Raw genomic sequence first — 13,875 nt, 5'->3', positions numbered from 1 at the left:
AACCGAAGATGAGAAGTTCAGATCACCACTACCAATACTTCCATCTAAAGAATTGTCACTGCACAAGCTGTCAGTGCTCTGGGAGCGATTCCGTGTGGATTGTGTCAAGAAGGCGCATGTTGATTCAGTGCGCCTTAAGCCGCTACTAACTCCTCCGGGAGATGTTGACGGTGGTGGAGGAGTTTGACTTGGACTTGTACTAATTAAGCTAGTCGCTTTGCTTTTCTGTGATATACTGTCTTGGGCAATTGTCACCTTTGGTATTTTGTCCCGAAACTCATGTACTATTGGCGATGCCGTGGGCTCACCCAAAGCACCAAATTCCACTTGTATCGTAGGTGGTAGAACAGTTTCGGAAACGGGCAGGGAGGTAGAAAGACAGGTGTCCGACTTGACTGCTTCAGCTACTGGACGCTCCCTCTCCGAAACGGGCGTTGAGATCTGACTAAACTGCGTTTTTTGTGGAGTTGGCGTAGAAGATGGCGTCACACTGGCTGCGGCTGCAATTAAACATTCATTAGACTCTGAAGCTATAGTTGCTGTCTCTATGGAAAATTCTTTGGCTAGATCATCCAGACGGGTACTTTCTAGGGATGCTGACAGGCGGGTAAACTCTTCAGGCAGATGACGACTTATATCACCTTCCGAGGCACTTTCGAACGCTGAATCTGTACTGTGAGTGTCGTCGAAGTCTTCTCCAAACTTGGTGTTCTTATTTACATCTAACGCTTTGGTAGCAGCATGATGTTGCATTGAATTGGCAGGTTCAGAATTTCCCTGCGCTTCTCCACTTAAAATGCACACAACACTGCCGGCGTCACTTTGCCTGCAGTTCCTTTCTTCCGCCTTCACTTCGTAAATATCGACATTTGCTGTTACCGAAGTCGGTGATGATATCTTCTCCAGCGAACTGCCCGAGAAGATTGTGGACGATGTATTTTGTACAGGTACCGAAGTCACATTTAAATTGTTGTTATCGCTGCTGATGTCATTGTTGTTATTAATGCTTACATAATTATTTACAAGGGGGGACTGAGTTGATGTTTGTGCATCTAACTTGACATTGCAAATGGGAATGACAGATGGTTCAATTAGGCCCGAACTCGAAACATTCGTCGAAGGTGATGTAATGAGACCTCTTCTGTCAGCTTCTGCATCTTTCGGTGATGATTCTATGGACACTTTATTCGCTGCAGGATTTGAGAGAAGACTTGAAATCTCCGTAGTTCCCTCGCTTATTTCCGAATCCGTGTCGTTTGGACACTTAACAAATGTGTTTGATGTTGTTATAGTCGTTTTTGCAGATACTGTAGCTGCAATGTCAAACACATCATCACTCATAAGACTAGCATCTTCGGAACAGCATGCAGCCAGTGTGTCGGTGGAAATGTTGGAAACCCCATCTTCACTACTACTTTCACTATTCATTGAAAGTAGTTTGTCAAGCATGGATTGGCCGCCAACTGACGCCTGCGAATTGCCTTTGAGTGTACTTGTCCGCACAGTATCATCTGTATCCTCGTCCGGATCAATTTCTTCAATCGTTGAACCCACCGTTGATATCAAAGGCGGCTTAAATGATGACACTGGTCTAGGTTCGATTTCATGTTTTACCTCAATGTCACTTTGTTCACAACTACCGATAACACTATGTTGTTCATCAATTTTAGTTAGTTGATTTTTAAACTTCGCCTCAGTGTCAACGTCGCATTCAGTCTTCAATATAGGCTGATTCTCAATTTTGGTGTCCCAATCGCCCATTTCCTTTCCATCGCACAGATCAACCGGTGCAGATGTATCAAACGGTGACATACTTTCGTCGTCGTCAATGGCAGCGGCCCGCTGAAATGTCGTTCGTCTTTCCAATTCTTTCGACTGCATAATCAACGACAGAACTATGTGGCGCAAACCGTCGTCCCCAATATTGTTGTTGCTTATATCAATTAATTCCAAGTAATGATTAACCTTCAACATCTCTGCTATGGTATCGGCATCATTACAATCCAAGTCATTGTAGGCTATCCACAGCTCCTTTAAAGTTCTATTATGCCAAAGTTTGAAACCTACAAAAGATAGATATAAAAATAGTCTCATCAAACCTCCCCATTTCATATATTTTGTTTAATTCAATCTTACACAAACTGCTTAACGGCGCTCCTTTTAGACCACAGTGTTCCAATTTCAATGTATGCAAATTTGATGTGTTGAGCGCATTGCCCAAGTGGTCAGCACTGATTTTTGTAATGGGATTACCCTCAGCATTCAGCACCTGCAGTTCCTGACTGTGACTAATCATGTATGTGCACGACTGCCAACCTCTATGTGTCATTCCGGCGGCATTCGATGATATATCTAGTTCATTAGTAGCCTCATAGTATTCAATAATTTCAAAGAGTGCACTGGCTGCCGTTTCATTTAGCTTACAATCGGAAACATCTATGGATTTGTATTGGACCTAAAATAAAATTGAATATATTACAGGGGTTACTTCAAAAAAGTGAATGCAAACAATAATCGATTAATCGTTTAGTCGATATTTTATTAATTTTTATAGAACGAAAGAGATTAACAGACGACGACACATATCAAAAGAAAAATCTAAAAAAAAATAAATTGTTGGTGAAGTTATGGGCTTTTCAATATATAGATGATGGAAAAAATGTGTACAGTACCAATTTTTTTGTATACCGCCTAAATTATCAAAAACGCGTCGTAGTCGAATTAAACGAATTGAACCCTCAGATTTATTTTTGATTCTTCCAAAAAAGGATCAGATGCAACAAAAGTTCTTGTAAAAAAATCATAAATAATAATTTAAAGTGATTTTATAGTCGATTTACATATATTTTTCTTGATGTTGGACTTTTCAGTTTTCAGAAAAAATGTACTGTAGCTCCCAAACTAATGAATATAATGGATTTAAATTTTGTTTATATCCTACTTTGATAGTTGCATTAAATCTGTGAACAGAAAATGCGTTGATGAAATATATGTTGCCTTTAAAATAATAAAAATTCAACTAACAAAACCTTTGACACTTAAATATGAAATTTTTCAAAAAATTAAGTTAATCGATTTATACTCTGTATGAGCATATGTAATTTACAAACTTGGGGCGTAATATCACTATTCCTTAAGTTTTTAGGTAATTAAAGCAACATTTCTAATTAGGTCACAGGTGTTTGCTACTTACCCTTTTGAGAACTTCTTCCAATGCTTCGCAATCACTTGGCGCCAATTGTGTTGACTTGAGAGATAGTAATGGTTGTCTCAATTGTTTCGTCAGATCCACCGCCTTCAAATGATCCAATATACATGGTAATGGCTTTGTATTGTGCTTGTGGCATGATGTCATATACAGTTCAGCAATTTCCGAAATGCTTTTGACCAAACAAACTGCAAGGAAAAAAAAAAAATGTACGCACTCGTTTAGAATAGGAAAACTTGGATACATAGCACGCATACAGTATCGGAAAAAAACCTAAGTAACCCTTCAGTACATCTATTAATTTGGTTTTTTATGAAAATCAAGTTATACAATTTGTTTTTATTATTCTTATTCTATATTTATATTTTTATTATTGAAAATTCAAACAGAAAGAGTACATAACTAAAAACAACATTTTTAAAACTCAGAAAAATTTTAAATTACGAATTTAAGAGGACAAAACTAAAACACTGAACCATTTAAGTTTGAAAATTATGATTTGCTACTGAATAATATCGTTTTCATTTGAAAATTTACTAACGTAACTGGTTTTTGCAAATTTTTACAGCTTCAATTGATGACAACTGTTAGAAGTGAAGGATACGGAAACGAGTCACCTGGATGAAATATCTAAATGATTCAAATTGATTCACATACATATATAAATTGTATACATATGTACATGCTTCAAATGCACTGAGTGATATTTTGCACGTTTTTCCTCCCAACTGTTTTCCCATCACATGACATTATAATAAGACATCATTTCGGTGCTAAAATCAGAAAAATGTCAAAATATATGGCATCATTAAAACCTGTAGCTTTGAGACTCTGTATATATATATATTTACAACCGCATGTGTAGTACACATTTACATGCTATGTATAAATATCCATCCATCATCCTCCCTACAAAATGTAAACACATATGACACAACAACAGCACGTTGTGTTCTCTTTTTGTTTGTCATAAATATGATTAGTTATTTGGTATTGTTGTTGTTTTATATTTACTAAATACTATTTGTTTGCACATTTCTTTTATTTGCCACTTTTTCATTTGTTCGAGCGTGTGTTTAACACTTTGCTTTCATTGAAATTATCGTCGATGACATCACAATCTCAAGCGTGATATGTGCGGTCGGTCAAAATAAAATTCCAGACAAATAAAAAAAATAAAATACAAAATAACAAAAAAATATAATAAAACCTAAAGCCAAAGAAATAAGAGACACGGACATGCTTGTAGGTAAACAAATACAAACATCGATACAAAGCTATCTGACTATTTTCAAGTTGGCAGTAAATTGTTTTTTATTGTTTCCAGTGGGTAACAAACGTTCACTCGATTTTCGGAATTTCGAAATCTTAGCCTTAGCGGGCTAAGATCTCAATTTCTAGAAAAAGTGTACTTATTGCCTTTTCACGTTAAGCCAGCGATATGTGATGGACAACCGATAAAGCAAACATGTGCAAGTCAACCTTGGTAGGAGTCTGGGCGCATTGTTGTAATATATCATACTATATCGATGATTTTTATTTCTGTTAAATTCCAGACTGCAAGATGTGTCCTGAGACTCCGGGAAAAAGACACGTGGTTGTCGTTGCGTTTTGGCCACGCTAGATAGGAGCTCACATATCAGTGACTATGATCCCTTCCATAATGACTTTGATAGCATTAGGGCTGGAAACTATTGAATATATAGGGCAGCTTCGGCAGCTCTCACTGTACATCACTAGCTTCGATCCATAGGTATCGAATATCAAAATAAATAACTTTCGCAAAGTTTGAAATCTTGAATCATATTTAGATGCACGTTTTTTTTGTATTTTTACAAATGTTTTGGTAATATTTCCATTCCATTTCGTAAGTATTTCGTGTATACAACTTTTTTAAATTTTAAGGCTGTATTATTTAACAAAAAATAAAAAAGTAATTCATCACAATGTATATTCTTATAAAAAAATTAAAATTATAATGTTGTAAGAAGATTGACAGAAAAAATAAAAAAAAACTATTAAAAGTGCCTTCGGGGTAGATTCGGCTTTGGAAATTGGGGCACATTCGGCCATATATAGATAGTGCTATATTATTTCCTTAAAATGTTTTTTGGTTTGTCTTTAAAAATAATCCTTTAATATGGTTCGAAATTACATATATAAGACCGCGTGCTTGTATTGACGAAAATGCGATAGAAAAAATGTCAAACTTTGAGTCGCATATTAAAACAAAATGAAACATTTAGAGGATATGAATTTTGTTAAAATCTTGACACGTCTAAATTAACCAACAACTATACAATCTACCAACTTCTACTATCCACCAATTCCGCTTTTTCGATTCATTTTTTCCTATGGAACCTAGGATGAGCAAAATGCATAAATGTCTCCGAGTGATAAGGCTGCTAATGCTGGTTTTGTACATCCTTTAACTTAATCTAACCTATCCGTTAAACATTTCATCTTTCGCCTTATTTTTTTAACCATAAACTAATTACCACATGGCGAAATGTCTTATCGGTCTTAATATTTATATAGGGTCCTCAATAATGATTAAGTTTTAATTAAAACATTATATATGCTAAAAGCTTTTATTTTGATTTAAGTTGGAACTACGTGGTTGTATTTTGCAAAATATAACATAATTTTATCTTAATTTTTATGTATATTTGATTTAAATATATATATATATATATGACAAAATGTAATGAACTAATCAAAAATTATCTTCAAATGATACCCAAAATGAATATATGTATGTTATTCTTTCAATGACATTGAATGTTGAATATGAATCATGCCACACCATATATACAAATATTGTTCATGCATACATACATATGTAGGTTTATTGGCATGGCACTCAAACTCACAAGGAGGCTTCTTAAACCAACTAAACATTTTGTGTGAAAAAGCGCACTCGTAATGACCAACAATAAAAAGATCTCTGCCTGCTATATGAAAGGTTCGTCATGAAGACATGTCTAAATATATGCCCATAAATATTTGCATGTATATACATGTGTGTGCCAATTTAAAAGTGCAAATTTTCTATGTACGCTCCCACATTAGCAGTGTGTGTCCACCATGCGCGTTATCTATGGCTACAGCAACAACAGGAGACAGTCTGTCTGTCATAAACGAATACGTCATCGCTGTTCATTCATATCACAGCGCTCAAAACAATCACAATAGTACAGAGGGAAGCAGCAAGAAACAAAATGACACACTTCAAATAAAATAATATTGATAAAAAGAAAATAAATAAATGCAGCTTCATAGGATACATAGATAGAATAGCTGGTAAAGTCATAACTTTCTTGACACACATTAGTTCTTCGTTATATATTTAAGATCAGTTCAATTTATAGGGTAACTTTAAAGAAATACGTATTTTAAATTTTTCGACATTCCAGGGGCATTTATTCCTCTATATTGTATTAATGTTCATTTGTTTCGAAATGTTTATTTCCCGATGACAGTAACTCATGTTTAAGTAGTTTGTACTAAAGTTAAGTAAATTCAAAATTTGGTAAAATATTGTTTTTTTTTTTTGCCTATAGTCGGCATTAGTTTCCTATTGCCGGCATGGTATGTTCCAATAGTCGGCATGTCGTATTGTAATTGAAAAAAATTTGTATATTTGACTGATTTTTTATTATTTTCATTAACATATGGCTATTAAAATTATAGATTTCATTGATTTATTTTATGAAAATGTTTCATTTCATTTATTTCATACAATGTAATATAAAAAAGCCAGCATGGCCAATAACTTATATTAACTTATATATATATATATATATATAAAAATCCAATATAAATAAATATAAATACATCACAGTACAAAAAAACAATCTACATAATGAAATTTAATGCAAACCCCTAACATAACAGATTCCAAAAAAGAACCCCAATCCACTGCACTCTACTTAACTGTTGCTAAGAAAAGTGGAGGGGAAAGGAAGCTTAAGGAATCATACATATAAATATACTATATATTCCTCTCGAGCCCAAGAGCAATATCAGAACCACAGACATTAAATTCCATATGTATAAATCTATAACATAAATGCTAACGAACTTAAATTATAAATTTTGCTGCCGACTTTATGAAACAGTTATCCAATACTAGGCATGGCTAATACACTCACTTTCAAGGGTAAAAATGTTTGAGATTAAAACCATGCATGTTATTGTGAAACCACTTAAAACTGATTTTTTTATAAATGAATCGGCCTTTAGAGCACTTATTTAAATTGTTCCTTAATTTTTGGCCAAAATGAAAATGTGCTTATTTTTCTTCCATATGCTGACTATAGGAAAATCGTCATTTTTTTTTTTTTTTTTTTTTTTGTTTAATAAAAATATCATTGTTACAAATATTTCTTAATAACTTTACGTGCTAAAATATGACTTTGTATGTTCTTAACAATTATGGAAAATCCGGATGAAAAATATATAACTTTTATATATTTTCTATCAATACATGTATAATAGGCCTCTAAGGCTTCCTTTGTATTGATATTATAAATAAATAAAAAAAATATTTACGAGTATTTTAAAATCGGCATGCTCACTACTTTTTTTTACTATTGGTAAAAGAACCACATTGAGAAAAGCCTAAATTACTGCATAATAAATGCACGAGGAATTTTTGCACAGAGATAGATGGATTTAGTGGAAGGATTTTTTAGTTATTTGAAATCATATACAACAGAGTACTGGTACATGTCGACATTAGGAGCACTTACCCTTTAGCTGTTTTATAATTAGTTTTCAATTCTGGGCCTTGAGAAGAGAATTCGAAATATATATAATTTGCGGAAATTTTTTAGAAATAACTCTTCGTCGGCTGCAAATTTGTACCGAAAATGTAGATTTGCCTGCTAATCTGCCTAAAAACTATCACTGTAAAAGGTTAGCGACACTTTACAAAATAAATTAGCAAAGGACAGTAACCCTTACATTTTTAGCTAATAGGAAATATCACATTGTGATATTCGTTTCAACGACAAAGGGTCTGTTTAAAATAACTGAAATATGCTATCTATAAAAATAAAATAGGCTTTGATAATCTTGAACGATATTATCAGCTATCTGTGTCAAATTTTAATCGAAATAACAAAACCCAAAGGGGATGACAGACTGACTATGTAGATAAAATAATGATGCAGTATGCAGTGCAGGTGCATTTTTATTTTGTTCACCAAGTAAAATTAATTTTTTTTCTTTACATACTAAATTGCAGGGCAACCCAACACAAAATCATTTGTTTTCATCTATTTATTAAAATATATATCAGGCCTTTGCGCTTCCTTTTATAAACTAATAGCACATATACAATAGTTATAAGTTTTGTAAGATGTCATACCAAATATTAGAAACTTGTGCCGACTATTGTAAAAAGAGCTATTTTTTTCAAATTACACAACGTTAATATAAAATAATTTAAAAAAAAATATAGCATCGAAGACACAAATACATTGTAAAGGATATAGTAAATTCAATGGATTTAAATTGTCAAGTTTTCATTGGATATAGAAAGTCAAGTAAATTCCTTCTTTATGAGGCCCGGCAAGAAGTTCTAATGTACAACTCTTTCAGTTTCGACAAAATATTGAAAAATGCACTGGAAATGGAGGAAAATTCAAAAATCCTTTAAGTGACGACTACTGAAACATACATGAAGTAAGTCATTCTATCCAAACTTAAACCATCATAACATTTTATCTCAAACATAGATTAAGTCCGAAGATGAGGAATATCGATCCACTTTTCCATTTTAAAATACGAAAATTTGTCAATCTCATTTTTTTCTTATAGATGGAATTTTAGATTTTATCCAATCGTAATATTAATACCAAATCAGAAGCAGTGGACAAATACCAAGATCAATGTATAGGGCATATGATGAGCGTATATATCGACAACATTTAATAGTTAATTGTTAAAATGAGCTATGAGATTACAATGTACACACAAAAAAGTACGGGAACGGGAAAAGAGTTAATATATGAACGTCACGTACATATATGTATGTCAATTCTTCAAAATCAAAACTAGCAGGGTGTTTCTAGAGCATTGTTTTAAGAGTTTCTAGATAGTTGATTAAAATTCTAATTCTATATATCTCTATTTAAATGTCTAGTGAATTATTATTTTCATTTATCATTTTTAATTATGGACTTACCATGTTCCCAAGGATTCGCTGGCTCTAAATATCCGGTAACTAATTCGTTGTCGCTTTTAGGAAATGATACACGACGTGGAAGAGAAACAGAACCATCCGATGATTTTCGCACCATGTTCGGCGAGGCGGTGGCACTCACAGTACCCGATTTAATTGCACTGCTATAGTATGGCACAGTGTTGTCTGCCGCCGGCTCTTTTTTATCTTGTTCTTCTTCCACTTGTTGCAGTTGCTTTTTACGCAATTGTACTCCAAAAGTCGGCTCACTGGAGATATGCGGCAAATGAGTTTCCAACTTAGGACTTAAATCCAAAGGTAGAGACGCTAATGGTGACGATGGTAATGCTACTGTTGTTCTCGAAGGTGTTGATAATCCCGATGAAACAATTGACGGCAACATTTCATTAACATCCTCATACTCAATTCGCTGCCGACTCCTTGTGTCCAATGTATCATCCGTTGGGATTTCGGATATGAGTGGCTGTAATGATGGATTTTTCTCATCTGATGCAGTTGTTGTGTTTTCTGGTTTTCGATCCTGCTGTTGCAATGGCAGTTCGGTATCACCTGGTGTCATAACTGAGCCAGAAGTTAACAACGCTGATGTCGGTGATGACTTCGAAGATTGTGGAATTGCAGTTTCGGCTTGGTGTACATTGTGTTTTTCATAGTTCTCAATAAAATGGCTTGCTGTTGTTGTCAATTTGCTTATTGTTGCAATTTTGTTCTCGTTTTCGTTTGTCTTTTTAACACTATTATCGTCTATTGTAATGTTAGTTGTTGCTGTTGCTTTTGTTTCAGTAGTAGTTGGCGTCTTTGCATTGTTGTTGCTTTTATATTCTTGCTCTGTTGATAGTTGTTGTGTTCCTTGTGGGCTTTGTTTTTTGCTTTCGCTTACATTATCATATGCAAAACTACTCATATTCACGTTTTCTCTTTAAAATAATATCTTTTCACACTGTTCACTTCGTACAATTTCGCTTTGCTTTCATCAGTCTAAAATCTATAAAAACGGAAGCAGAATTCTGATCGTTTAATTAGCACAAAGAATGCAAATTGTCAAGACCGGTGAACTTTTTTCAGTTGATTGCGCAAAAAGTGCTCATCAATACTATATGGAACAATGGATGCAGCTATCTTTGGTGGATGATCGATCTGTCACCAAACTTATTTTTAACTAGGATTTGTTATAAATGTTTCGTTTCTTTTTTACGATAATTCGAAAACTTTTCACCGATAAGGAATAGAAATGAATGAATAAAAATATAAATAACATAGTAGGGAATCTGAAATGATTTTCAATGACAGTAAACAATATCTCACAGACTATACGCGGGTTATAACATCGAATGAAGAGTGTAAAAATAAATAAAATAGAATTCCGGTTTAACGATTATGCTATTTAACGATGGATCAATCCCATTACATAGTGTACACCACCGTTATATAATTCCGGTTTAACGATTATGCTATTTAACGATGGATCAATCCCATTACATAGTGTACACCATCGTTATATAATGAACACAATGTAAACTCCTGTACTTAATATGTACAACGGTCTCACACAAAAAACGGTTTTCAAGTGCACTCTTGGTTCGGCAAAAAACACAAAGAACCAAAAAAAAATCGTTACATCTTTCATCTTTATTGTTCGTTTTTCGGTTTGTCTTCGAATTAATTTTGCTTGCCATTTCATGTTACATCGTAGTGCAGTAAACATTAATATGCCTGCATGAAAGAGATTGTTGATAGGTGAAAAATTGAAGATCAATGAAAATCATCGTTAAGGTGAATCTGTATAGTCTTTACAAACACTACTACTAATTTAATGTCTTGTAAAAAAGGGTCGTTGATAAATCTTTATCAATATTTAATATCGAACGACTTACTGGAACCAGAAAGGGAATTTAAATGCTCAATACTATATAATTTGTAAAATAGGTTTGTTTTTAGAATGAAATTTCCCCTGAATGAAAATTCTTCATAGGATAACGAGAGTATCCGAAGTAATTAATCGGAAAACATCTCGGATGAACAATACTCGAAAGTAAAGAATTCGGATGTCATACAACATTTCGAAGAGAGTGTAAAATGGTGCGACCAGAATAATATTGATTTTTCGAAATAGAGAGTTTTAAAACAACTTCAAGAAGAAGCTATATGCCAATGCGTGGAAGTTCCACATATGCTAACTACAATAAATGATTTTTTTAAACCTTCATAAATACTATTGTTCTCAGTGAAATAAAAATTGAAAGCAAATTTTTATTTTTATAAAGAAGAAATACTGGAGGAGGTACCAAAGGGAGTGGATTCATATATCAATTGATACAAGTTTTGAACTTTTAAATCCTTTGGGGGAGGTATCAGAACGAGTGGACCATCGGCTGCATTTCCATCGGCTGCATTTTCCTGTGATCCTTTATAAGGGTGGTACTAAAATTAGTGGACCTATAAATCCTATTTTCGGAGTCAAAAAAGGTTGGAAAGTACTGCGTAAAATACGTTGTCCAATTAAAATTACAAGGCATGATGATGTAGCACAATCAGTAAATAAAACATATATATATATATATATATATAACTGCATGCATCATCAGGTATACAATTTACTATACACAGATATACTGACATGAAGCAGACCAACCAATAACACACATCATCATGTGGCCAGTTCGCGCATGGCAAAAGATAAAGAGCAGAAAACACAATGCAGGAACTCTATCTAAATTACTGGGAATTGTGATGATTTCAAAGATGCACAGATGACAACAAACCACAGCAATAAGACACACGAAGAGAACATTTTTTGAAACACAACAAGACAGACAATTACCTAACGTGCAATGTTTTTGTTGTTAGTTGTCTGTTCCCACCTCAACTCTCCATGCCGAGGCCAACCAATTATTTGTACGCTTAGCGAATGAAACAGAGAACACAACAAGAAAGAGGAATCAAAACAAACGTTAGGGCCATGTAAAAATAGAAGAAGAAGAACAATGAAACAGAAACGTCCAATTGGTGGGGGGACAGTGCTTCAAACACTTCGATTGGGTGACTTGGCTGTTTGTGGTCATCACATCAGTAGTGTTTGTTTAAATATTACTGATGGTGTTGTTATTGTAGTTGTGCGCGACTTATTTTGATTGTTCGTCTGGCATGTATTTGTCTTGTTAGAATGTGCAAATTAAAATAATAATTTTGGTGCTGTTGCTGATGATGTTGTTTATTTACTTTTCGCTTGTGTCGCACACTTCGCGTTGGAATTCAACAAAATGGGGAAAATACAAAAAAAAATAAATAAATACTCTGCTGCTGTTCTATTTGCACTCGTGTTTATGGATCTTGATTTGATTATTTTTTTTTTTTATTTGCGCGTATTTTGTTTTTTGAGTGATGTTGATAGTTCTGTTCGACGTTCAAACTCTTGAGAGAACTAATAGCATGCGCGCGATTGCTAACATGTTCGTATGTTCAGCACATGTATGTACGTCTTGCCTAGTCGAATATCTTCTTTTTTTAGTTTAATTTGAAATCTGGAGACTGAGGTGAATGTGTGTGTATACAAACATACATATGTATATATATGTTTGTATATTCATAAATATATATGTATGAGGGAAAGACGCTTGTTTGTTTTGAAAAAAGTGCATTTCTTTGGTTTTAATTATTATTATCATTATAATTTTTTTTCTAGTAAATTTTCTTATTTTCCTTTTTGTTGTTGTTCGCATTTTCTTTGTATATATTTTATGCCATTACTTGCGAGAGCTAAACGACAGTCTCCATTCACCGATTGAAAATTAATTTGTAATTTATTTCTTTTTTATTTTTTTGTTTTATCACCTGAGTACTCTGTTGATTAGCATTCAATCACTCACACTTGAACAAATGAACGCACACATATCTGTATGACTTGAGAAAAACACACGCTCTTATTTTCTTTTTATCAATAAATTTATATAGCCCTTCAAATTCACTTAAACTGTGTATTTGGTAGGCTTGGAGTTGATCTATCACCTATAGCAGCCACTTTTCCACAGCTGGATATTTTCTTTTTTTTTTCAATATTAACTACGTTTGATGTTTTGGCAGAACGCTCTATTCTATGGTTACACAATTTCAAAGACAATTCGTTAGGAAAATGTTTTTCCCGATTGTGCATTAACTTTTGGGCCAAACACTTTACATTTCCCGTAGGACTTTCAAGAATATCAGCAATTACAGGCACGTTTTATGAATTTGTATCTTTTTAAATAAATATATTCAATCAAAAATGTGAACTGACTGCGGACATTCCAACAAAAATGTCGAACTCTCTCCGAAAACACTTATATTCTTCCGACGACCAACCACAATGACGGCGGAAAACCAATGTACTGAATAGGGATAGGTAAGTCGACTTTCGACTAATCGATTAATCGACTTGTATTGAAGAGCCAACCACAATGACGGCGGAAAACCAATGTCA

The 13,875-nt window shown here is 33.7% G+C and overlaps 1 protein-coding gene across 1 annotated transcript; it reads right to left on the bottom strand.

The window, feature by feature from the left end:
- Positions 1 to 3: 3 nt before the first annotated feature.
- Positions 4 to 10,323, bottom strand: LOC133332843 (uncharacterized; the record flags this gene model as incomplete). The annotated part of the gene is made up of 4 exons (XM_061541214.1): positions 9,402 to 10,323; positions 3,194 to 3,396; positions 2,137 to 2,455; positions 4 to 2,063 (listed from the first exon to the last, which is right to left on the bottom strand). Coding segments are annotated over exons 1-4 (3,504 nt in total), but the record flags the coding sequence as incomplete, so codon positions are not given.
- Positions 10,324 to 13,875: the final 3,552 nt, after the last annotated feature.

The sequence above is a fragment of the Musca vetustissima genome, unplaced genomic scaffold (assembly GCF_032173495.1).
Source record: "Musca vetustissima isolate MV318-11 ecotype Yass unplaced genomic scaffold, APGP_CSIRO_Mvet_v1 utg6658, whole genome shotgun sequence".
Classification (NCBI taxonomy): domain Eukaryota; kingdom Metazoa; phylum Arthropoda; class Insecta; order Diptera; family Muscidae; genus Musca; species Musca vetustissima.
The sequence above is the reverse complement of the archived record's forward strand: the minus strand, read 5'-3'. Positions and strand labels throughout refer to the sequence as shown.